The following is a 25,979-nucleotide window of genomic DNA, read 5'->3' as shown; positions in this document are numbered from 1 at the left end:
GGCATCACTTTTTTTGTTTTGCTTTTTTTGGCCACACCACGCTGCTTGCAGGATCTTAGTTCCCCCACCAGGGATTGAAGCTGTGCTCTTGGGCAGTCAAAGTGGGAAATCCTAACTACTGGGCCTTCAGGGAATTCCCACGGCATCACTCGTATTTGCACAAAAATCCTGTAAGCTATTTATTATCGTCCCCATTTCCTATCTGAGGTTTATAATTTTCATGATTTGAATTCAGGTCTCTGCTCACCACACTGGACTGTATGCCTCAATAATACACAGAACCGTGAGATGCGATATCACTGGCAGAGTTGTTAAAGATCGTCGGTTAACCGCTGCCCTTATTGGACAGGGAAACTGAGCTCAGAGAGGCTCACTATAGCCGTTAATATGGCAGCTGTTAATACGTTAATATGGCAGCTCCCATCTTCCCCCAGTCTCCCAGCGCCTTCCTGTTCACAAAGCCAAGGTCGCTGTCACCTGATGTTCTGCATGCATGGTTATTTTTTGGAAACTTTACATTCAGATCTTGACATTCAGTGTGAGTTATGTTTTGTTTTGCTCGATTTGACCCAGTATTCAATACTCTCAAAAACATAGTAAACCTTGATGGGGTGGTTTGCTGTGTGCCTCCCTCCCAGATGGGAGCCACCTATTTCCTTGGTCACTGCATTTTCACTGCAGGAATTGGGGTTAGACTTAAAAAAAAAAAAAGAATAAGCAGGGCAGAGCTTTATGACCCAACACTGAACATATCCATCCTGTCTGACAGAAGTTCTGGGGTCTATGCACTTTGGGAAGTAAGTTCCTTCCCACCCCGTCCCAGGCTTTGCCCTCCCCACTGACCAGAGAACTTGGATTTTTGTTCCATGAACATCAGCTAATGCTCAGTGAGGCCTCCTCCCCGACAGACTCTAGTTGAGAAACTGGGCTCCCTTATCCCGCTTCCTCTCTGACCGTGGGTATCCCCGTCCCAGGACACCCTGTGCATTTTTCCTGTGTCCACAGCCGGCCCTCCTTCAGTGTCGCGGAGCTGGGGCAGAGGGGCCCGCACCAACCGGCTGGAGGGTGGATGAGACACGACTTCTCAGACTCCAGGAGCCTCTCTCCTTTTGCCCCTTCCTGCGGGTACCTCCTGCGGGTACCTTCCTACGGGTACGGGCCCGCACCAACCGGCCGGAGGGTGGATGACACACGGCTTCTCAGACTCCAGGAGCCTCTCTCCTTTTACCCCTTCCTGCGGGTAACTTCCTGCGGGTACCTCCACCCCGCCCTGAGAGGCAAAAGCTCCCTGGTCCCTGCTACGTATCCCCATCCTTGCCTCTCCAGTCCCCGGGTCCTTCAACCGCCCAGTCCCCAGACAAGCCCTACGTCAGGTGAGCTCTCACCTGGGGAGGGTGGGCGGGGGGCCGGGAGGCGGGGCGGGGGCGGACCTGGAGAGGTGGCCCCACCCCCGGGGGCGGGGCAAGTCTGCAGGGCCAATGAGGCGGGGGGCTCGCCGCTCGGGGACGGGTGCCGCCAGCGCTGCTCCCTCCCCGCCTCCCCGCTCCGCCCTGCTTGGGTTTAAAGCCCTGCGGGCGGCTGGTGGCTGCGCTGCGAGCGCTGCGCGGCGCGAGGAGATGCGACTGGGCTCCGCGCCGCCGGCATCATGCGCCCCCCGCCCGCGCTGGCCCTGGCCGCGCTCTGCCTGCTGGCGCTGCCCGCCGCCGCCGCCGCCGCCTACTTCGGGTCAGTGCCCGCCGCGCCCCGGCCCGCCTGCCTCCCCCTCCTCCCGCTTCAACAAGGCCAACTTTTCCCTTCCGCTGGCCCCGGCCCTGGCGGGATCTCGAACTCAGACCTTAGCACCCAACCCCATCTCGGGGTGGGAGTTAGTGCCCAGAACTCCTCGGGCTTCCCGGACTGGTCCCGGATCTCACCTTCCAGCGTCCGAGCTCTGGTCCCCTTCACCTCCGCTTTTCTCACCCAGTCCTGTCCGAGACCTCATCCTGCCCACTAAGCCGGATCTCGGATCCCGGTTCAAGCTCCGGGACTCTGCAGGCGTCTCGGACCTGGTGCCTGTGCGCCCCAGCGCGCCCTGTCCCTGCCCGTCCAAGGAGTCCCTCCCGCGCTCGGACGTCCTCTCCGATCCTCACTTGCGCCCTGCCCGTCCCCATCCTGGGCTCTGTCCAGCCACCAATCCTTGCCTGGGGCTCCCTTCACACCTTCTGCCTTAGCCCTGCGGAGCTGAGACCCGGAGGACTGGATGGATGGGTAGGGTGGGATGTTCGGGGGAGGGGATCGCGCTGATCCAAAAGGGATGGAGGAACCTTCAGACCGTGCGGAGAGTAGGAGGGAACCGTCTGTGGGGGAAATCCAACCAAATCTCAGACCTGGCATCAGGTGAATTCTCAGGAGAATGACGAAGAGAGTAAGGGGGAGGTGGTGTATATGATTGGAAAAGGAAGCTCCGAGCTGAGGGTGACATCTGGGGAGAGAATGGGTGGGACCGGGCAGTGTTTGGAGAGCAAGTTACAGGGTAACTGACCCTCCTTCTCTGAACCTGAATTGCAGGGACTTGGTAGAGGAGTTGGGGTCGTGGGTGCGAAGGGACTTTCCTGACCTCCCCCCAAAGTCTACTCTAAATATATACAGTCTGTTTCTTTAAATCATGGCACTTTTTGTGATCCTCACTCAAATCAAGGTGAGGCTTACAGTCTGACCCAAGCAAAGGCAAAAGCAAGCAAGCCAACAAAACCCAAAAAACATAAACCACCAAGCAAGTGACCTGGCAGGGAGGGGCAAATAAGGGTCAGAGAAGGTCTGAGAGGTCCCTCACAGGAATAGGGCTGTGGGCTAATTTCCAGGTCATGACCCCTGGTTAAAACATGCCTTGGCTGTGGGCAATGGCCTCTCTTGAAATATATAGGGGGTGGGGTGGGAGTAATGTCAGCCCAGACCCTAGGGCTCTGGGCTCAGCTTGCTGGGAAGACCACTTAGTCTTTGGCCTCAGTGTCCCCTTTTGTACAAAGACGGGGCTGAACTTGGTGTGACTGAGCCCCTCTATCTGCTCTCTGTCAAGGGCACTGCACATTCATTTTGTTTCCCAATGATTTCAGGCTTGGAAAGGCACTGTTGCTGCCTCAGCAGACAGGATAAAATGGTCAGGCACAGTCTCTGGGTTCAATCCCCGATCCATCTACTTGCTAACTGTGTGAGTTTGGCCAAATCACTTAACCCCCTGTACCTCAGTTTCTTATCTGTAAAATGAGGATAATAGTGCTTATTTCATATGAGTATCATGTGAGTCGGGCTTCCCTGGGGGCTCAGTAGTAAAGAATCCATCTGATCCCCTGGAGAAGATAGTAGCAACCCACCCCAGTATTCTTGCTTGGGAAATTCCGTGGACAAAGGAACCTGGTGGGTCATAGTCCCTAAAGTCACAAAGCAGTCAGACACAACTTAGTGACTAAACAACAGCAAATCACGTGAGCTAGTACATGTAAAGCACTTAGAACAAGGTCTTTGTTGTTGTTTAGACCCTGACCCAGGGTCTCCTGCATTGCAGGCAGATTCTTTTGCCACCAGGGAAGCCTGAACAGGGTATAGCATATAGTAAACACACAACTAATGCTACTAATTATTAAGGAGATGAGGTAGAGTGTCTTGATATGTCAGCCCTGACAGGGGTTTCTGAGCTGGAATGGAGTGGGGTGATGGACAAATGGTGCCTGCAGCCTCTTGGATATCAGCTCATTTTCACAATCCTTTTGTTTGCTTGGGCTCAAGGGTTGAGGACGGGGCAAGGGCCAGGTGAGATGGGAGGAGAGGGGCTCCAGGAAGCTGAGACCACCCAAACTGGTGTGGTTGGAAGGGAGAGGAGTTTATGGCAGTGCCCAGGGTTAGAATTTGAGGGCTGTAAGCAATGGGGCAGTCTTGGAAACGAAAAGGGAAATCATAGATTGAGCATGAACTAGGGCTGAGATGGATCATATGAGTGTGAGGCCCTCTTCCAAGTTGTGATCTCCACTGGACATAGCTGGCAAAATGTACTCAAGCCACCATAACCCCAGTCTGGGGAGGAAGACACATTCTCAGAGATTAAGATAAAACTGGGGCTTCGTGCTGTTATGTGTTTGGTCTCAGAGAACAGACAGGAATGAGCCTAAATTCTCCCTGAGGAAGCCCTGTTGTGACTCAGTCAGGCCAGGTTTTCCATCCTACTGTTTGAATTTGCTCTCTGGAAGGAATCTATATCAGTCATTCACACTGTAGTAAGAATAAGAGATAATGTGCTTCTCCCTTCTCCAGATTATTTGCATTTGAAATCTCATTTCTGACCATAAGATCAAGTGTCTTGTCATCCTGATAAAATTCAAACATCAGGAGAACAGGTAAGGCCAATCTTCTTAGGATTTTTAAATCATCAAATCAGACTTAAGAGTTGGAAGTGACCCCCAAAGTTTCTCTGGTCTAACTCCCTGCTTCAAGCAGGTCATGTATTATTCCTATTTTTCAGATGAAGGGACCATCATCCCCAAGTCAGTGAGCCAGCAACTGCTTCTGGTGCTTTTGCGTGAGTCTGGCACCTAATTCTGGTGTTGCTGATAGTATTACTATCATTAGTATTACAGTAATTTTCTTATTCAGCCCCTCCGTCATCTGATCCTCAGACCCATTCTTGAGGTATACAGGATGGATGTAAATAGTTTTCAAAAGGAAACTGAGGGTGAGAAAGTTTCAATGACTCACTCTGTGTCACACAGCAAGCTAGTGGGAGAGGCAGTATAGAAATCAGGTCCTGCTGCCAGTCTGGGCTCTTCATTTGATAGAGAGCATTAGCTACCAGAGCTAATATCATGTGGTCATCCAGGAGAGCCACAGCTTTAAAGGAGCTGCAGAGGGTGAAGTGGGGAGAGGGTTGCCTCCCTCTCCTATTTGGTTAACTCTGTTAGACACTCTTGGCTGTTGTGGGTTGGGTGGGGCCCCAACATTCTCCTCTGTCCTCAACAGTGAGATAGGATGCTATGAACTCTGCTCAGGTATCAGGTAGGCTCCCATAGATGGCATTATGACAGTGAGATGGGAGGTAGAAATGTTTGTCCTAACTCCAGACCACTCCTCTGTGCTGTCCATGATCAAGTCACTTGCCTCCAAGGTCTTTAGCATCTGGAGGGCCTAAGGTTTCCTAACCAGACCGCTCTGGCTTGGACATCTAGGATTGCTCAAGAGTTCATGTTTTGGCTCAGTTGGCTTGGGAATTCTGAAAATATTAACTTCTGTGGCGTTTTATAAATGCATACTCACTGTATTATGTGATGAGCTGAGAATATGATAAGCCTTGTCATCCAATTCAGTCTTTAAGTCATGAATTTTGTGTCCAGAAATAGTTAATGTGGATGCAATTGTTAAAATTGTAGTTGACTCTGGTGGTGCTTTGCACACGTGTGGCCTCTGCAGTGTTTGTGTTTCTTTCCTGTCTAAGGATGGTACAGATAGGTTTGGGAAAGCACAGTCTTAAGTAATAGCTCAGATGGTAAAGAATCCACCTAGAATGCAGGAGACCTGGGTTTGATTCCTGGCTCAGGAAGATCCCTTGGAGAAGGAAATGGCAACCCACTCCACTATCCTTGCCTGGGGAATCCCATGGACAGAGGAGCCTGGGGGGCTATATTCCATGGGGTGGAAAAGAGTCAGACATGATTGAGCAACTAACACTGATCACTAATCTTTGCCTCTTGCCAGCTGTGTGACCTCAGGCACATGTCTTCACCTTTCTGAGCTTTGGGTGATGATAATACCCATCTTAAAGGCTGGTGTGAGGCTTGAGACAATGAATGAAAGGGCCTGACAGGGTGCCTGGCACATACTAAGCGCTCAGTACGGGCTCACTCTTGGTGGCTGCTGGGATTCTCATTATCTTCTTGGGTTGTAGAGGTGTCATTGTGCAGAAGCCAGGTACGACCTTAATTTTTTTCAAAACCAACATCACACACACAATGAAATGCATGCATTCTAAGTGCACGATTTGGGTTCTAACGAACGTATGCCTCTGTGTAAGCACCGCCTCAATTACTGTATGGAACTGTACCATCATCGCAAAGGACTCCTCGTGTGTGTTTGAAGTCAGTACTCCCCCACCAGCCTCAGGTCACCACTTCCCTGCTTTCTGTCGCTTGAGACAGTTTTGCCCATTGTAGAATTTCATATAAATGGAATCATAGAGTATATAGCCTTTTGAGTCTGAATTGTTTTGTGCAAAATAATGTTTTTGAGATTATCCACATGGTGGTATGTATCAGTAGCACTTTCCCTTTTTCCTTGCTGAGTAGTATTCTATTGTTTGGGTGTACCACAATTTGTTTATTCATTCACCAGTTGATGGACATTTGGATTGTTTCCAGTTTGGGGCTCTTCCAAATAAAGCTGCTGTGAACATTCGTGTACATCCCTTTTGGCGGACAGATGTTTTTATTTCTCTTGGATATACATCTAGGACTAGATTTCTGGATCTTATGGTATATATATTTAACTTTATAAGAAACTGTGGAATAGTGTTCCAAAGTGGTTGTACCACTTTACACAGTAATGTATGAGAGTTCTAGTTGCTCCATATTCTTTTCTGTTGTCAGTCTTAGTTTTGGTCTCATTGTGATTTTAATTTGCATTTTTCCACTGATGAATACTGTGCTGAACATTTTCTATGTGCACATCCATCATCTGAATATCTTTTTCACTGAGTTATTTGTCTTCTTATTATTGAGTTGTAAGGGTTCTTTACATATTTTGGATTTAAGTCCTTTATCAGAATTTATTGGCAATATTTTATCCCTGTCTGTAGCTTGCCTCTTCATTTTTCTTATTGTTATCTTGCAAAGAACATGATTTTTAAAAACTCTTTCTAGACAGAGGAATTTTATTTATTCATGTTTTGGCCACACCATGCAGCATGTGGGATCTTCCCTGACTAGTGACTGAACCTGTACCCCCTACATGGGGAGCACAGAGTTTCAACCACTGCCCACCAGGGAAATCCCGGAACAGACGTTTTTAATTGTGATGAAGTACAATTTTTGAACTTTTCTTTGTATGGTCTGTGCTTTTTGTTTCTCCCATTCAAGAAATTTCTGTCCATTAGAGGTTGCAAAGATTTTGTCCTGTTTTCTTCTAGAAACTTCACAGTTTAGCCCTTACACTTAGGTCTATGATTGTTGGAGGGTTATCTTATATGAATGGTGTGAGGTAAGAATTGAAGTTTACTGTTTTCAGTAAATATAGATAAATGTAGATATCAACTTGTTACAGCACCATTTGTCAAAAAGGTGATCCTTTCTTTATTGCAAATCAATTGACCCAATATATGAGGGCTTATTTCTGGACTCTCTGTTCGATTTGGTAAGCTTATGGGCATGAACTTGAGCAAACGCCAGGAGATAGTGCAGGACCGGGAAGCCTGGCCTGCTGCAGTCCATGGGGTTGCAAAGAGTTGGACATGACTTTGCAACTGAACACCAACAACAAAGCTTATCTTTGGGCCAGTACCACAGTCTCGATTACTGCCACTGTGTGGTAAATCTTGAAACCAAGTACTATACATTCTGTCCTTTTTCAAAATTGTTTTGGCCATTCTAGATCCTCTATGTTTCCACATAACTTTTAGTATCAGCTTATTGATATCTGTAGGAAGGCCTGCTAGGATTTTGCTGGGGATTGCACTGAATCTGTAAGTCAATTTGCCTTCTGACAATATTGAGTCTATTGGTTTATAAACTGGCCATATCTCTCTTAGGGGAGCTTTTAAAATTTCTTTCAGTAGTGTTTTGTAATTTTCAGTGTATGGATCTTACAAACATTTAAAAAAATTTTCCTAAGTGTTTTATGTACTTGGATTTTTTTTTGAACAGTGCTAGGAATTGATTGGGTTCTGAGAAAAACAGGGTTAGAGAGAAGAAAGGAAGAAATTTTACTGCTTTGGGGTGGTAGAGTGCAAGCCAAACATCACTGATAAGAATCATTGGATTTGGGAAAGGAATTTAGACTAGCTTGTCTCTAGCTCAACACTAACTCTTGAGAAGCTGGGCTCTAGAGTTGAGGTCAAACCAGCCTCCTCCATGGATGGTGGTGAAGTTTCTGAGGCTGACGGAGGGAAACAGAGGAAAGAGAAGCAAGGGTTGGGGAGGGACTCCTGGGCTGGAAGCTCCTAAGAAAAGAGGTCCTGGTGCCTTTAGGCTTGTGTGCTCAGGTAGAAGTTGGGCTCAGGAGGAGGTGGGCCAGGTGCCGTGAGCATCACCCTCACTTTGGTATCAGCCTAAGCAGGATGGGACACAGCCTAAGGCCCTGCTTTAGTGTAAGGAGCACTGGACTTGGAATCCCACAGAGAGAGCGCAAATCCTCCCGCCAACCACTTACTAACGGTGACCCAGGGCAAGTCAGTGGGCTGCTCTGACCTCAGTTTTCCCATCTATAAAATGGCTAATCCTTACCTCGTAGGGTTGTTAATGAGGGTTTTGTGTATATAAGTGCTGAAATGCTATCCACATATATGGAGTCCAAGAAATCCAGTGGTCTGTCCTAGAGAATCCCAAGTAGAGGAGCATCTTTTTGACATTTGTTGCTTCCTCACTTCCTCTTTTATCCCAATCATTGTATAATTTGAATCCTTCCTATGCCCTTTATGTGCATAACCTCATTTAACCAAATGACATCCCAGGAGGTAGGTGATGGTGGAATTCTCTCCCTTTAGAGGTGAATAGGGAGGAAAAGCTCAGACAGGCCAAGTGCCTTGCCCAAAGTCACAGAGTTACTGACGGGCTGCACCTAGACTTGAATTCTAATCTATTAGAATCCGGAGCCAACTTCTTCATCCCTCTCTCCTGCTGATGCCCAGCTGAGACCTGGGCAGCTCTGACCTGAGTCCTCTACCCTGTAGCCTCTTTCACTTGGCATATGTCATAGGTATCTCTGGCAGTACATGTCTTCAACTCTAGGTATGTTACCTAATTTTTTATGTGCTCATGTTTCAGATTCATGCATAGCATCCTTTAAGCAGAAGTCTTGGGACTCCATTGTTGGTCAGCTCCCCCCACAATCCCTAGCATTGCCACCTGGTCCATAGTAAGCGTCGGGGTGGGTAGTCCCCTTTCCTTTCTGCTGACCCTTCCTTGCCCCCTGAACCTCCCTCTCTGCCCTGTCTGTTGGCTATTTCTGCATGGCCCTCTCAGCATAAGCTGCCTGGCCATGACCTGGCCTCTGTCTGGACAGGAACAGGAAGCAAAGTGGCAAGCCCCCGTCAGACTCTGGAAGTCAGCCACACCTGACCTTCCGTGGGAATCCTGGGGGCAGCAGAGACGAGCTGGGGTGGGGGCCAGACACTTCAAGCCCAGACTCTCTCACTGGGAGACTTTCAAAGAGCCAAGAGAAAATCAAACCACCATATTCAGTCAGTCCTTGAAATTCCAAAGAGTCTAATTTAAGGGTAAGAGCAGAGAAGCTCCACTTTCCCCATAGTGACCATCCCTTTGAGGCCAGATGTGTATTATATTATTTTTATATTAAAAGATAATATGTATACCATGTATCACATAACATCCTTAGCAATGTGGAGGGCAGCAGCCAGTAATCAGACATGATTATTTTTGCAGAAAAACATCTACGCGTTGAGATAAAGACCATGAGTATTCTCACATCGGTTTAGGTCAAGTCTTGCTGCCACATGAGTTCACCAGAACCATACCAAAAAAACTGTAGTTGTCTGAGCATCCTGGAGTCTTGAATCATGGAAGAAATTTTGTGAACCTGCAGTAAACTTCCAGAACATCATCATGAGAGGAGGTGCAGGTTGAGTTTTAAAGAAATACCTGGGCCAAGTTGTCACTGCGTATCAAGGGAAGCTCTGGCTGACCAAGGATAGCTTGTCCCCCGAAACAGGTTCAGAGGGGCTGAGCTAGTCGGAGGAGTCAGGGTCTGACTGACTGAAATCAGACTGCCTGGAGATCTGGTACTGGCGAGAGCTCACTCGAGTTCCCCGTCTGAGGGCTGGGGAGGGTGTGGCCACAGGGCAGCTCCTTCAAAGCCACTCCCTTCCGGAGCCACGCCCACCGGAGCCACGCCCTTCTGGAGCAAGGCTTGAGTTTGGGAAGATTTCATGGTGGGATTGGGGGGTCACTGGGTGACCCCTGCAGCCTGGGACTGAGACAGCAGGGAGGCCAGTGACTTGGGCCTGGAGGTCTGGGAAGAAGCTGAGGAAGAGCCTGGACATATACCCTCTGCTTGGTCCTCTGAGGGATGTATGCAGTCAGCAGGTGCTGGGCTGGGGCTGGGGGACCTCTGGGGATGAGAAACCAGGACCTCTGCTAAGGGGGTTACAGGCTACGTGGAGAGACTCTCTCTACAGCCCTGAGGAAGAAGGAAAAAAAAGTGTGAGTCATGCAGAACTAACGGTGCTATAATCCCAAAAAACTGAGAGAAATCAGAGAAGTTGGATGGTTAGAGTGGGATGGGGCTGGCAAGTAAGGAGGACTTCTGGAAGAGGCAAACATCTTAGCCTATTAAAGCTGGATGGGGCCTCAGGATCGCCTTTCCCATTCCCTGCGTTTTTGAGTCAAGTGTTGAAAAAGGCTGTGGTTATGAGTCCCGGGGATCCATGAGGGCTTTGTGGACTGGGGAAGGCAACCTAGGTAGCGGTTATATCATGAAGAAAGGCATGGAGGTTGGATTACTTTAGCCAAGACAGGAGGACAAGCAAGAGCCTGGCCTGAGATGAGGGGCCCTTCGCTACAGCCCTGATTGGCTCTGCATCCAGGACAGTCCAGCACGGGAACTTGCTCTGGTCCTGCTCTGGAAGACCCTGCTCTCTTCCCCAAGGAAGCTTTTTACAACTCCATCCATCCCCCGGGGCTGTCCTGACCACTCTGGCCCTCACCAGGTCTATTCAGGGAAGGGTTTCTTGACGAGGTGGAAGTTCCTGCCATCTTTAGAGGGGAGGGGTTTGGAGAGGCGTGGGCCATTCCTGGGTCCCGCCTGCAGACAAATGGAAGCTGCATGGAACCTGCAGCCTGGGACATCTCCTGGAGCATCTGCGAACAATGGAATTGTCCTCATCACAGGCAGTTGCACATGGGGCATTCACCAGGGGCCAAGCTCTCAGGGCCTGCAGCCCCGCCTGAGCCTGCCTGTCCTCATTGAGGAGGGTGACCACCCAAGAGCCTGCCAAGCTGGTTAGTTGGTCAGCTTACCATGGTTAAAAAAACTTGGCAGAAGTCACCCAGCCCATGAGCCAGGTCCCATGGTTGGGGCAGAGCTGGTGGGGGTGTTGCTTGCCCCATGGTGATACAGCCTCAGTGACTACTTGCTTTTCTCTGCAGTTGCCACACTGTGTCTTCCAAACTGTTAATACTCCTCTGCTGGCTCAGGGCTGGGCCTGTGAACCCAAGAAGCTGGGGAAGTTTATCTTAAGCCTTCCAGCCCCCCTTTTCCCTTCCCCTTCCCTTCCTCACCCTTCCCTTCCCTTTCTCTCTTCATGATCCCAGACTCTCTCCTTTCAGCTTCTCTTATCTAGCAAAGTGTTCTCAGGCACTAGCCTTATTATATCAGACTGTCACACTTTAGTATGAATTGGCAGTCCACTTCTCTAAGTTTTATTTTTGACTCTTGGTTGAAGAGAAACTCAGTTTTAGACCAGGGTCCTTCTCTCCCTTTAACTGCCCAGGGGGCCTGAGGAGGAGACCTGACCAAGCTTCCATTCCTTCTGTCCTACCCATCTCGTGTTCCTATCACCCTGCACATTTACTATGATGATGGCTGATTCTGTTTCCCTGAAATATTACATTAAAATGGAAAGCAGAAACTCTCAGTCTTGATAGAAGCAGTCAGGAGACCTGGGGTGCAAACCCAGGCTTGCCATTAACTCAGGGTCATCTGAGACAAAAAAAACCCTTAGATGAAACTCCAGAACACCAGAGAAGTCAAAACAGAGACCTATCGACTTGGTAAACCTCTGGCCCTTCCTGCCTGCCCTCAGGAGGTTCTGGGGTAGCTTCCAGGAGGCATTAGAGCAAAACTTCTGGACTAGGTGATCCTGAAGGGTTTCCCGAGTCCTGGAATGTACTGATTCAAATAATGTACGTTTGGACACTGCCAGGAAACGAGGGGAGATGTTTATCACCCCAGACTTGTGTGGGGCTGGGAGGCCACCCCTCCATAGCCACCATGCCACCTGATTTGTAGTGTACGTGCCAAAGACCAAGACCCCCTCCTCATCTCCAGCCTGAGCCTGAGTGCAGTGGGAGGGAGACAGGAGGAGGAAGCAGAAAGCATTTCCTCCACAGATGTTGCACCAGCCACGCTCTAAATAAAATATCCGAGATTGTTGAGATGCAAAGCAAGCTGGTTGGGCGGGCTGCTTGCTGCCCACTTAGCTCCTGAGCACATAGTCCATGATGCCATCCTCCGCAGGCATCCCCTGGAAAACAGGAAGTGGAGCGGTTCTTGGAGAGACAAAACCCACAGCTGGGCCAGGCTCTTTTCTCTCTGAGCCAGGGGTGGGCTGGGGGATGAGGCTCTGGGGTGGGCTCCAGGGTGGGGCGAGGGGAGGTGTACTGATTCAGTCCTCGAGGTTCTGAGGCAGAGAGCTGGGGAGGAAAGGAAGGCTGCGACCCAGACAGGGATGTAGTGAGCAGTCTGGTGGCTTTTGGTTTTCTTTGGCCTGAAGCTGATGCTCAGTATTGAAATTTAAATAAGTGAGTGAGTGAAAAGAGTGGGGAGCAGGACTTGGAATAAAGGTGGGAAACGGTACCTGCCAAATTTGCCATTAAGGCTGCTCACTAAGGACATCTTCTTGGAGGAGGTATGAGGTGACAGTGAGTCTTGTCAAGGAGAGAGGAATGTGAAGGATGGAGGGAGGGAGGTGCTTCCTAGGAGCATAAACCTCGGGGGCCCCTCAGATGACAGAGGGGAGAGGAGCCAGGGGTGTTGAGGGTTCCCCTCCCCACTGTTCTGAAAAAGGACTGCCTGGAGCCATGTGCCCTCTTCCTGGCCCAGACACTGCCCTCACTAACTCTCCCATTCAGGGAAGAGGTGGGGAGTGGAGGGCGTGGGTTGGGGTGGGGAGTGTGTGTGTTTAGGGGGGCTTAGTGAGGGCAGGAGAGGTGGGCTGAGATATTTGAGATGAAAGCACAAAAGGCCCACTTACCATGCAAATGGCCCTGCAGCGGAAACCTGTTATCAGGAGGATCTAATAGGGTTTTTCAGGGCCAAGTCCAATGCTCCAGGCAGGGCAAGGCTTTCCTGGTTCCCAGGTAACTGCCTGCAGTTGGCACGGGCCCGGGTGCCAGGCACACCTCCTGGTCCCTCCAGCTAAGGGTCCAGACAGGTTGCCCTTACCCAGCACCCTGGGAACCGCCAGTCTTGTCCTGTGGCACCTACCTGCTCACCCACCCACATCCTAGGGGTGGCCTCCTCTGGAACCATCGGACCCTCTCAAGCAGAAACATGGATGGGGGTGGAGGTTGGAAGAACAGAGCCAGGCACCTCCAGTGATGGGAAATGCTCTCCCCCTGCTTGGCCTTCTCCAGCGAGCTCCTGAGAGCTTCCTCCTGCCCCCTCGCCACCCCAGGCCTCCCACTGCAGGCAGGAGGAGCCTGGCTGAGGTCAGGTTTTTACCCTGATGGTGTTAGGAGATCTGATCCGGTTCCTGAGCAGCTACTGATGGTTCCCCCAGGAGCTGGGCTGGTTCAAAGCCTTCTCCTTCCCCTGCCCCCTTGGGGTCTGGGGTCCCTCACAACCTTGAGGTTGTGACGGCATGTCCCAGCACCCAGCACAGCACCTGGCACATAGCAGATGCTTAAGAGTAACACTTACGGGACTTCCCTGATGGTCAATGGCTGAGACTCGGAGCTCCCAATGCAGGGGGGCCAGGTTTAATCCCTGGTCAGGGAACTAGATCTTGCATGCCACAACAAAGGCTGAAGATCCTGTGTGCTACAACTAAGACCCAGGACAGCCAAATACATTTTTTTTTTTTAAAGAAAAATGACAGTTCTTGTAAGCTTACACTTCTTGTAAGCTCCAATGACCTGGAGCTTGCCGTGTGCCAGGCACTGTTCTAAGAGCTTTACAGATGTTAATTCATTTAATCTTCACAATATGCTTAGCTGCTCAGTCCTGTCTGACACTTTGTGACCCCATGGATGTAGCCTGCCAGGCTCCTCTGTCCATGGGATTCCCCAGGCAAGAGTACTGGAGTGGGTAACCATGCCCTCCTCCAGTGGATCTTCCTGACACAGGTATGGAACCTGGATTTCCTGCATTGCAGGTGGATTCTTTACTGTCTGAGCCACCGGGGAACCCCAGTCTTCACAACAACCATGTGAAAGGTCCTGTGATGTCTGCCTGTCACAGGCGAGGCACAGAGAGGTGAAGCGCCTTGCCCAAGGTGGCACAGCTAGTAAGAGGTAGAGGTGGGATTTGAGCCGAGGCAGTTTGGCTCTGGTCTGGCTCTCCCACTAGACAAGGTGTATTTGTTGTATAGAATGAGCTTGGGGCTGAGAGGACATCCCTGGGGTCACCAGTGAGTGAGGGCAGACCTGGGACCAGACTCCCCAGGGCTAAACAGCCTTGAGGGTCCTTGGGTCCCCACACTCTAGGAGATTGTGGGTGATCATTCCAGGAGGAACTTCTAGTTCTGCTCATGGGTTTGGTGGTCCCTGGGGTCCTGTTGATGCTAGACCAATGCTTCCCCCAAAGCCTGGGAGAACCTGCTTTTGCTTCCTTCAAGGTCATCCCAGATGGAGCAGCTTTAAAAAACAAAATATAATTATGTATTTATTTACTTGGCTATGTCGGGTCTTAGCTGCTGTGTGTGGGCTCCAGAGTGTGGCTCAGTAGTTGTGGCATCTAGGCTTAGTTGCTCCGCAGCATGTGGGATCCTAGCTCCCTGACCAGGGATTGAACCCACATCCTCTGCTTTGGAAGGTGGATTCTTAACCACTGGACCCCCAGGGAAATGCCCTAGATGGAGCAGCTTTAGCCAAAACTATGGATGGGGTGAGCCTTGGACAAGGCGACAGGAGGCAGAGGTGGGAAAGGCTGGGTGATTGCAAGGGGTGCTTGGGAAGGTGGGATGTGAGATGAAGTCCTGAGGGGCACCCTCGACTTTTTCCCACTTTGGAGGGAAACAGGTATCCTGGGAAGTGACTGGAGAGTTTCTGGGGTCAAAGCCAATGGCATCTCATTGTGTGTGAGTGGGGACTTCTGGTCTTATCATCCTGAGCACCAAGGGCCATTGGCGGAGGGTGCAGAGGGCAGAGGGGCGCAGGCTGGGGACAAAGAGGAGAGGAGAATGGAGCTGGTCACATGGGGTCGCTGCTTTCCTAATGGGCCGTGAGAGGCTGCAGTCAGCCTGAAAGAGCCCAATAGGAAACAGGAATGGGGGAGACAGACCAGCTGGGCCAAAGCAGGTACAACCGACGAAGGCGAGGTTGTCCTGTGTGGCTCAGGGGCACTTGAGTCAGGCAGAGGGCTGAAGGCACTCTTGTCCCTCAGTCTGGAAGGGCAATTGGCAAGTTCACAGATTATCCATCCTCTGTGCTTCAGTTCTGAACACTGGTCACTTGCTTGGTTGATAGCATCTGACCTGACCAGGGGGCAGTGTCTTCATTACAACCACAGGTTTTGTCTTGATGCTTACTTGAACTCTGATTTTTCATCTGAATCTCAAGGAGCTCAACTAACATGTGGGGGATGGAGATTTTTGTAGAAGGGCCTGGTGGATGGGGTTCTCAGGCCTGGGGTGCCAGAAAGGATGGTTTCTTAAAGGAGAACTGATCATGCCCATGGACCCTGGAACAGACTGGAACCTCCAAAACCTATAATTCTCCTGAGGTCCAAGAAGAAACCATCTCTAGCAGATACCTTGGCATCCGTAGGGCGTGTGTTACAGCGTTTACTAACACAGTTTAAGGAAACCAGCTGAAGTATTTTCCAAGTTTAATGTCACAGTACTCTTTCTTCAAAGGAAAAATGATCCCAGACTGCAACATAGAAAACAAATATTGGGTTGGCCAAAAAGATCGTTTTTCCATAACATCTTACAATAAAACTTGAAAAAATTTTTTGGCCAACCCAGTAAAAGGGAAACTGGGTGGTATGTCTCTCAACTGTCTTCCTAGGCCTTTAAGGGGGTCCCTGAGGCTGTGAGGGGGTACTTTTTGAGAGCAACCCTGGGCAGACCAGAGCCCAGTGTGGCCTGAGGCTCCTGTGCGGTTGACTGCCTTTCCTGACCATTAATCGCTACTAAGTGTCATTACTGCTAATAAAATTAACCGACTTTATACTGGACTCCTGGGGCCATCAATCACAGGGCCAATTACATGAAATTAAAAAAAACAAGGAACTGTTGGTGGGGGAAAAGGTGTTTGCTGAGCCGAGCTCACAAGGACAGCCCAGGGAGTGTGGTACTCCACAGCTGTCAGGAGGTGATGATCAGGGACAACACCCTTAATTAGACAAATTGACTCCCAGCCTTGATGTTGTTCTATAGACAGCAGTGTCTCAAGCAAGAACAGTGATGACCACAGGGAGACTATGGGGCCAGGGACTGAAAAGCTCCCGAAATTCTCCCTCCCATTTTTACTTCTGCTTTTCTCTCTATGTTTGAGTCACTTTTTCTCTCTCTTTGGATCAGCTTTCTCTGTATCTCCTGAATTACAAGCCCAGTCACCCAACGAAAGAGAGAAAGCAACTGAGTGCTCTAAGTCAAATTCCTAATTCCCAGAGAAAGAATGGATTGGCCCAGCTTGGGTCATGTGATCCTCAGTGGTCCAATCAACAGGCCAGAGCAGCAAGGTCACATGGTATAAAATGGCTGACAGGGTAACCATGGTGGGAGAAAGACCAGGTAGGCAGCCAACCCAACAAGTGTCTGCAAGAGTAATTTAAGGGACTTAGTAATAAGCACTCAAAATATGGTAGATATGGGAATTCCCTGGTGGTCCAGGGATAACGACTCAGCATTTTCACTGTCAGGACCAGCTTCAGTCTCTGACTGGAAACTAAAATCCCACAAGCCATGCAGCACAGCCAAAAAAACCCAAAACCATAGTAGATAATATTGTGTAGTAGAATATAAGTTATATATTATATATTATAGGTCTAATGATATAAAAATAATATGCAAATGTCATTTGAGACAAACCTTGAAGGATGTGCAGCCCTGTTGGCCCCAAATTCCCAGCATTCCCTGCTTGTCCTCTTACCTGTCATCACTACTACAAGGGAGGTCCCAATTTCTGAAACACAAGAACTGCCTGAGCAGAAACTGTCCTTCACACCCGCCGCTGGTGTGGGGAGGAAGACATTTGAGGGGCTAGATGGCTGCTGTGCCCTTTGCTCCTGCAGCCCCCAAGCTGCCCTCCACACTGGAGGCTGGTCAGGGTGGGGCCTCCTGGGCTGGAGTTGACATCAGGTTCTGCTCTGGACCTGCCAAGGGTCGAGCTCTAAGGAGGGTTTCCTGCCAGACTGCAGGGAGGGGTTTGGGTGTAGACCTGGTGGACTGGAAATTTACCCATTTGCCCCCAGATTAATGATTAACGGGTCCCTGCCCTCACCCTGTCTGGGAGGGGAGCCCAGGGCCAGGCTGGGCCGGGAGGAGCCTGATAGCATCTGTCTCTACTCAGGAGTTTCGGAGATATGCTCCACACTGGGTTGGCTGCACCTGATGCATTTGGAATCTACAGGTACTCTCTGGGGGCACTTGGGGCCTGGCCAGGACCCACACCCTCCCTGGGGCAGACAGGCAGGGTGTGGCATCCAGCCAGATGTCCTGGCTGGGGCAGGTGGCTCCAAACAGGAGAGCCATGCCCTTGGTTCTGTGGGATGTGGGCTTCTCTGAGCACTCAGGGCTGGCCACAGGGCCTGCCTTGGCTGGTGGTGCTTGAGCACGAATGCCAAGTGTCACATCCAAGCAGGAGCTTAAGAGCCAGCACCTGCTTCCACCTTTGATCTTTTCCCATGGTTATAAGGCCAGCATATTCCAGAAAGGGGCTGCATCCTGGTTGCCAGATTGATGTATATGTCCCACCCACACCAAGGGCCACCAGGGTCCAGGAAACAGCAGATAACTTGAACTGGGAGAAACATCTCATGGATCGCTTCCGGAGGGAAGGAAGGTGAACTCTATTAGTAGTCCTCACCTTGCTGCTGATCTGCTGTGAAAAGAGGGCTAGTCAGCACCTCTTTGTAAAACCTAAAACCTTTGTTTCGTTATCTGGACAATGGGAAGATTCTGGCCAGGTTAGAGAGTAAAACATCTTGCAAGAGGAAAGAGTTGAGAAACTCCAGCCAGGGGGAAAGTGAAACAGCAAGTCCAAGACTCTGTGGTTAGTAACTTTTCATACAATCCTCCCAGCAGTGCAGGAGGTGGAGAGGATGACTCTTTCCACTTCTCAGAGGAGAAAAATCAGTCCTTCTGGATGACACAGCTAGGAAGTGACAGTCAAGCCACTGGAACGTGGCAGCCTGACTCAAGCATCCCTGGACTTCAGATACAGCAGAAGAAGTCAGGGGCGGGTAGCCGGATGGAAGTGCAGCTTCTTCATCTGCATCCACCTGTCCATCCATCCACCCACCCTTCCTTCATCTCTCCATCCTTCCAATCTTCCATCCATTCGGGTATTCCCCAAGTATCTCTTGGTAGCAGACGTGGAGTGGCCAGATGGTTAAAAATCTATGGGGATTGTAGAGACAAGTTAGGTTGGCCTGGTGTTACTTGGGCAGCTACCTAATGTAAGGGGGAGAGGGATGCCAGGGCCATTGGCCGGACACCTTCTCAGTGGCTACATCCTTCTGCCACCCCCTCTTAGCAACATGGCTCTCCCTTCCTGGAAGCAGCTAATAACTACATGCGGTATTTCCCAAACTGCCCTGATTCTCAATGCTGCCCAGGGAATGTGGTAAATGTGCAGATTCCCAGGCCCTATTCTAGACCAAGAGAAGCAGAACTGTTAAGTATAGATCCTAGGCATCTGTATATTTTTTGGAGTTTAAAAGAAAAAAATTTTTCTAATTAAAAAGGTGTGTTTTTTTTGCCACACTATGTGGCATGTGGGATCATAGTTTCCTAACCAGGGATTGAACCCATACCCGCTGTGTTGGAAGCATGGGATCTTAGCCACTGAATCACCAGAAAAGTCCTGGTCATCTGTATTTTAGGTAAGCATGCCATATGATTTTTCTGATTCAGCAAGTTTGGGAAACAAGGTGGATAAGAAGAGCAGAGACTTTGGCTTCCAGAAAACTTGAGTTTGAAATCTTGCACTCACCCTTGTTTCAAGCACCTTGGTTTCCTCCTCTGTAAAATGGGGTCAGCATCCCTCCCAGAAGGCCAAATAATCCAGCCCCCAAGAAGGCCCCCTTCCCTTCACCTGTCCCCCATCCTTAGGGATTGTCATCTTTCACCTTCAATCACAACCCCCAAGGGTCACTGGTCTCCCTTCTCTTGCTCCCTTTAGACTGACCGGGCGGGAGGTCCTGACGCCCTTCCCTGGGCTGGGCACCGCTGCCCCAGCACAGGGTGGGGCCCACCTGAAGCAGTGCGACCTCCTAAAGTTGTCCCGCCGGCAGAAGCAGCTCTGTCGGCGGGAGCCAGGCTTGGCTGAGACCCTGCAGGACGCCGCGCACCTCAGTCTGCTCGAGTGCCAGTTTCAGTTCCGGCATGAGCGCTGGAACTGCAGCCTGGAGGGGAGGACGGGGCTGCTCAAGAGAGGTAGGGAGGAGGGTGGGGAGGAGAACTGGGAGGAGGAGGCTTGGAGCAGGAGGGTAGGGGGGAGAACCTAGAGGAGGAGGGCTGCCTTTCCCGCTCCCCAGGCCCCTGTCCCCAGTCCACGATGCTTTTATGAACCCAGCTCAGAAACAGGTTGGTCCAACTTGCTCACACATCACCTTGGAGTCAAGATCAGTGGTTTAGCCCAGCTTTGGCGCTCACCAGGTGCCTAAGTCACTTTTCTCTGCATCTGTGTTTTCATCTGTTCAGTAGAAAAAGCAGCCCCCATCCTGCCGCCCTGAGAACCTGGGCACACACCCTGCAGGGAACAGGAAGCTCCATTTAGACAGCAACTTGCAGCCTGAGTTTAAGGGGTGGGCGACAGGGCAAGTGCCCTGAACTGTGTCCTCGGGGTCACACGCCCCTCGTATTCACCACAGCAGCCCCTCCCTCCAGCCCATCTATCCTCAGAGGGCAGCTCACAGCCCCTGAGCCCACTCTCCTCCTCCTTCCCAATCCTACCCCTTGGCCCGGCCCAGGTTTCAAGGAGACGGCCTTCCTGTACGCGGTGTCCGCGGCCGCCCTCACGCACACTCTGGCCCGGGCCTGCAGCGCTGGCCGCATGGAGCGGTGCACCTGTGATGACTCCCCGGGCCTCGAGAGCCGGCAGGCCTGGCAGTGGGGCGTGTGTGGTGACAACCTCAAGTATAGCACCAAGTTCCTGAACAACTTCCTGGGGCCCAAGAGAGGAAGCAAAGATCTGCGGGCGCGGACAGACGCCCACAACACCCACGTGGGCATCAAGGTGAGCGCATCGCTGGGTGCAGAGCCGGGGAGCCGGGTCTCTAGGAGGCCAGTACCCCCCCTACCCCACCCCACCCCCTCCCCCGCCACAGGACACACACACAGGCGGTCCAGGATGAGCCTCATCCTTTCAATCAGTGTTCCTCGGGCATCTACTCTGGACGGTTGTCAAGTACCAGGCAGTGGGGAAGAGTCCTGGGCATCATAGGCTGATGGGCAGCAGGTGGGAGCCTGGCTTGGTGAGGCAGGAACGTGTTTGGAGAAGGGTCTCCATTCCAAGCACTGCCCTTCCTGGAGGCCCTAGGAGCCAATGCTGTTTGAAAACTGATCTGGTACAACCCCTGGCCCTCCTCCCTTTTACATATGGGAAGACAGAGAAGGCCCAGAGAGGGGAAGGGCCCTAGCTGAGGTCACACAGCAGTGGAAAGACTGGAGGGTAAAAAGTATCCAGGTCTGTTGGGACCGGGAAGCTGGGAGAAGCTCGGGCTCTATTTCTTTAAGAGACTGAGTTCTGTGTCCTGTGTTCTCATCACTGAGTTGGTATAAACCAGGGCTGCTGTGTTCAGTTGTGCAAGCTGTCTGCTCCACAGGAACTTTGGGCCAGGGGAAGTGCTGGGGGTGAGATCCAGCCCCCACTGCTCTCACCAAAGTGTGAGGACTGTCTCTGCCCATGAGGAGGGGTGCCTAGAGCTAGTTTGCACTAATGCGCCACGTGGGCCAGCTTGAGTTTTAGCTGCCCGCCCCATGTGGACCTCCCCTGTCTCTCTCCCATCCTCCTGTGGCTCCCTGGCCACAGCTGGTGCTCCGGGGGCTGCGGCCTGGAGGCCCCTGACCACGCCTCCCTCCTGCCTCTCCTCGCAGGCCGTGAAGAGTGGCCTCCGGACCACGTGTAAGTGCCATGGCGTGTCTGGCTCCTGCGCCGTGCGCACCTGCTGGAAGCAGCTGTCCCCGTTCCGCGAGACAGGCCAGGTGCTGAAGCTGCGCTACGACTCAGCCGTCAAGGTGTCCAGTGCCACCAATGAGGCCTTGGGCCGCTTGGAGCTGTGGGCACCGGCCAGACCAGGCAGCCCCACCCAGGGCCCGGCGCCGCGGCCCGGGGACCTGGTCTACATGGAGGACTCCCCCAGTTTCTGCCGGCCCAGCAAGTACTCGCCTGGTACAGGGGGCAGGGTGTGCTCCCGCGAGGCCAGCTGCAGCAGCCTGTGCTGCGGGCGGGGCTACGACACCCAGAGCCGCCTGGCGGCCTTCTCCTGCCACTGCCAGGTGCAGTGGTGCTGCTACGTGGAGTGCCAGCAGTGTGTGCGGGAGGAGCTTGTCTACACCTGTAAGCACTAGGCCCGCTGCCCAGTGTGCCAGCCAGGCGCTGCCAGGACCTCCCATGGCACCGGGCTACCTCCAGGCCGCCCAGCTGTCCAGCCGCTCCCCCTCCCACCGCGCTCCCGCTGACCCAGGCAGAAGCCCATGCCATGCGCATGATCACCCACGTGCGTGCCAGTGCACTCACGCGCCTCTCCCCATTGGCTCCCATCGGTCTTCCCCTCTCTCAGCTCTCAGCAAGGAGAGCCCCGCCCCTGAACCTGAGGGTCCCCAGCCTGGTTGAGGACTTGGAGCAGGAAGGCAGAGTGGAAAGGATGTAGAGGGAACTAAGGGAGACCCAGAGGAGGGCAGGACTGAGGTTTTAGAGAGGAGAGAGAGTACATCTCGCCATCACCAATCCTGGGATTAGTGGCCTTAAGCCAGCCAGAGGTTGGGAGGTGATCTTCTCAGCCAAGAAGGCCCAGGGAGGCAGGATCAGCTGGAAGCTAAGGTTGGAGTCTGGCTGGGATGGGTCAGGTCAGCCCTCAGGCCCCACCCAGGTGATAGTCAACCCTGGGAGTCATATACCTTCATTTCCCTACCCTGGAGCTTTGCTGTGCTAGAGATGGGAGGAAAGGCCAGGTGGTAGGAGCTGCTGGTCTGGAGAAAGGAAAGCAGGAGTCAGATATGTGCCCTGGATCCTTGTGATTTGGTTTTTAAAGTATGCCTCCACCATCCCTCATTCTCACCTTGAGAGCTGAGTAATCCACACCCAACCAGCCCTGCTCAGTAAAAACACCAGTGGACGTGAGCCCAGTAGAAGAGCCAGTCCCCAGGGTGAGGCTCAGATAGTACACCGAGGTTGCCCAGGGAGACAGAGACCCCCTCAGTTTCTCAGCCCCCCCTTCCCCATGAGCCCACTTGGGTCAACTCCCTGTAGCCAGGGTCGCCCTGTGTGGTGAGGTTCTGCACAGCTGGCATTTATGATATATGAGAGTTGGTTATGAGTTTTGATTCAGTTACATTTCTCCTACAGCTGCTCATCTAATTAAGGCTTTTGCTTGGGCGGGAGTTATGAATGTGGGAAGTGTTTGCTAAGCTGGGCTCATTGGGGGCCCCTTTCATTTACTAAGGGCCCCCCCACCTAGGCTCTTACCTGAGGAAGAGAAGTGGCTGCTAATTCCTTCTGATACTGCGGACATTTCCAGGGCTACCTATTAAGGCCCCAGGAGGGAGGCGAGAGGAACTGGTACTACCCACTCCAACATGCAGGCACGCCCCTGGGACCTGCCAGGCTGAGGGCTCTCATTCAGGCAGCACACACCTCTCTGGATCAGGATGCAGACCTTGCAGGGGTCACTTCACTGGAAGCTGTGTGCTTTCCCAGAGCAGGGCCCAATGCCAGCCGGGAGGAAGTGACCTCCTTCGGGACGCCCTTGGCTGCTCTGCTGGCCCTGCCGCGCCCTCTGTCAGCTTCCTTTCTCCCTGAACCCAGAGTTGCTGACCCTTTGCCGGGACAGGAAACTTCGGAATCAGCCAAGTGCTGAGAAACCGTCTGTGCAAGCCCCAGGAAGCAGCCCCTGGGGGCTCCCTGTGATCTCCGAGGGCCTGCCCTGTCTTCGGTGGATCACGCAGCCTCCTGAGGGATGCTGGAAGGATCTTTGGCTGCAGAGGCTCTGATGAGAAGCCCTACTGACCTGAGACCTCTCCCGAGAGTGACTTCGCTGACCCTAGCAGCAGGCCTGCATCTTGGGAGGAAGAGAAGAAGGAGAAAGGGCTGTCTCCCCAGTTCCCTCCACACCCCCATTGCATGAAGATTCTCTCTCTGTCTGCCTTCTCCTCTGAGACCCCAGCTCTGTCTCTACCATGGCTCAGCCCGAGGCATGAGGCAGCAGGAAGAGGGGGCCTGATCCTCCGACATGCCATTCGCACCCCAGGCCCACGGCCAGCAGTGCAGGGGCGGCAGGAAGATAAAGGGTAGATGGACCCTGAGGGACTGAGGCCATGGCTGGCCAGTAACACTGACCAAGCCTAGGATGATGCGGTTCAGGGCCCCTCAGCCTCTCAGGTCCTCGCTGTCCAGCTGTCTCTCCTCTCCTCCTTCCCTGCTCCCACTCCTTTCTCTTCCAGTTGCCCCTAAAGGTCCATCTCAGCCCAACTGGGGCCCCTGGGACCAGTGGCCACTGACCACTCATTCTATAGCATTAAGGGAAACATTCACAGGGTATTTTTTGTCTACCTCGCATATATATAGAGTTTTTAGGGCAAAAGAAAATAATTTATATAGCTAAGATATATATGACAGAATATTTATGTTATTTATATAGTTTCTATATTTTATGGGCAGCATCTGTGGGGGTTGTGTATTCTGCTGGAAGCCTGTGTATATCTGGGGAAATACAGCTGGTGTGATTGGGGTCCCCACGAACTAGACACCAGGTGGCCAGGGAAGAGATCTGGTGGACTCCATGTCCCTTGGCTGGCTCTGTCCTGGAGCTGGTGAGCAGCATCTTCTCTGAGCATGAACTCCGACGGGCTTCATCCGATCCTCCTTGTGAAGTTGTTGTAAATTCTCGGCTCTTCCAGGTCCCAGGCCCCTTCTTCTGCTCTGGAAAAACTGTCCAAACTGCTTCTGATAATAATGATAACAAGGATGACCACACTTGGCATTTGTAAAGCACTTTTGATCTCCGGAATGACTTTGGTCCCTCTAGTCTCCCTCAATCCCCCATTATCCCTACGAGGTAGGTGCGACCACATCACGACCCATTTTGCATATGCCGCCGAGAGATGGAGGGCTGTGCTGGAAGTCACACTGAAGAGGTCCTTTCACTGAATATTTCCTGAGCGTCGACATGGGCCAAGTGACGGGAGCTGATCTATCCTGGACCTGGGAGCCCCAAAGTCTGGATACACCCGGAGCCCAAGAACCCAGGGAAGTGGCTGCTTCCCCAGGCTTGTGTGACCCTGCCTCTTGGATCTGGACAGCATGTCAGCATTTTCTGTGTCTCAGGGGTTGGGACTGCCTGAGGGGCCTGGAGAGTTGAGGACCCCATGGAGGCTACTCCAGGGGCTCCACCAGGTCCTCCCTCCCTTTGCCCATGCCACCTGAGAGGGTTTGGCTGTACTGAGGGCCCCTCCCAGCCCAAAGATGGGTTTTATTTGCTCTCGTTTGTATTTTTCTTTTCTTTTTTTTTTTGGCCACACTGCACAACCTGTGGGGTCTTAGTTCCCCCATCAGGGATCGAACCCTTGCCCCCTGCACTGGAAGCACAGAGTCTTAACCACTGGACTGCCAGGGCAGTCCCTGTGTTTTTCCTTTACAAATGATTTGTTTTCCTTTGGATTTCTGGCTGCTTTTGTAAAATCAGCTGCACTGGCATGCTGGTCCTTCATTCCTACCCTGCCCACAGTCTACTGGAGAGAGGGAGCCCATTAGACAGGATACATGGGGGTTCCCTAGTTTGCCAAGTACACCTCAGCACACACACCTCACTCATGCATGTTGCTGGCTCTTGTGGGCACATCATGTCTGTCCCTGGTTTGGATAAACCCAGCTTCTCTGGTGTCCTCTGCTGGCCAGCAGACAGACAGACAGACCAGCCCTGAAGATTACTTCTTGCTTCCCCGAATTTCCTTTCTCAACAATCATGAACTTTGAATGCTTTATGTCTCAGCACATTTGAGAACCACAGTGGGAGCATCACGTATCAACCACCCGTTCTGTCCATCCAGGCAGTCAGTGGTGGTTTAGGGAGCTCCCATTGAGCGCCAGGCACCATCTGGGGTGCTGGGGTGTAAGGGAAGGAGACGAAGTACCTGCCTTGTGGGGCTGCACCTCTAGTGGGAGAGAGAGACAATAAATCAATAAACCACATGTCAGCTCTTGGTACCTATTTTGTTTCACTTTGTAGCAATGACCTTGGGTGTTGGACATGACCACCCCCATCTCACGGTCAAGGTAACAGAGGCTGTGAGGGGTGAAGGCTTCTAATGACAAGCAATGGCATCAGGATTAGAACACAGAGTGCATGAACGCCAAAGGATGGGTTCTTTTTTAAAAAACATGTACTTTGTATTGAGGCACAGCCAATTAGCAATGTTGTGATAGTTTCAGGTAAACAGCAAAAGGACTCAGACACACATATGC

At 51.8% G+C, this 25,979-nt stretch overlaps 1 protein-coding gene across 1 annotated transcript; it reads left to right on the top strand.

The window, feature by feature from the left end:
- The first annotated feature begins 1,589 nt into the window (after positions 1-1,589).
- On the top strand, positions 1,590-25,706 carry WNT9B (Wnt family member 9B). Its single transcript, XM_042256824.2, has 5 exons — positions 1,590-1,725; positions 19,479-19,732; positions 20,269-20,534; positions 21,395-21,857; positions 24,416-25,706. Exons 1-5 carry the CDS (start codon positions 1,646-1,648, stop codon positions 24,463-24,465), a joined length of 1,113 nt encoding a protein of 370 aa, XP_042112758.2. The 5' UTR covers positions 1,590-1,645; the 3' UTR covers positions 24,466-25,706.
- The last annotated feature ends 273 nt before the right edge of the window (positions 25,707-25,979 follow it).

Source organism: Ovis aries, chromosome 11, assembly GCF_016772045.2.
Source record: "Ovis aries strain OAR_USU_Benz2616 breed Rambouillet chromosome 11, ARS-UI_Ramb_v3.0, whole genome shotgun sequence".
Taxonomy (NCBI): Eukaryota; Metazoa; Chordata; class Mammalia; order Artiodactyla; family Bovidae; genus Ovis; species Ovis aries.
The sequence above is the reverse complement of the archived record's forward strand: the minus strand, read 5'-3'. Positions and strand labels throughout refer to the sequence as shown.

Excerpts from the sequence above, each read along its gene's own strand:
- WNT9B (XM_042256824.2), top strand. The coding sequence starts at position 1,646 with ATGCGCCCCCCGCCCGCGCTGGCCCTGGCCGCGCTCTGCCTGCTGGCG. Across the intron at positions 1,726-19,478 it reads GCCGCCGCCGCCTACTTCGG|ACTGACCGGGCGGGAGGTCC; the intron begins GTCAGTGCCCGC and ends TGCTCCCTTTAG. Across the intron at positions 19,733-20,268 it reads GACGGGGCTGCTCAAGAGAG|GTTTCAAGGAGACGGCCTTC; the intron begins GTAGGGAGGAGG and ends GGCCCGGCCCAG.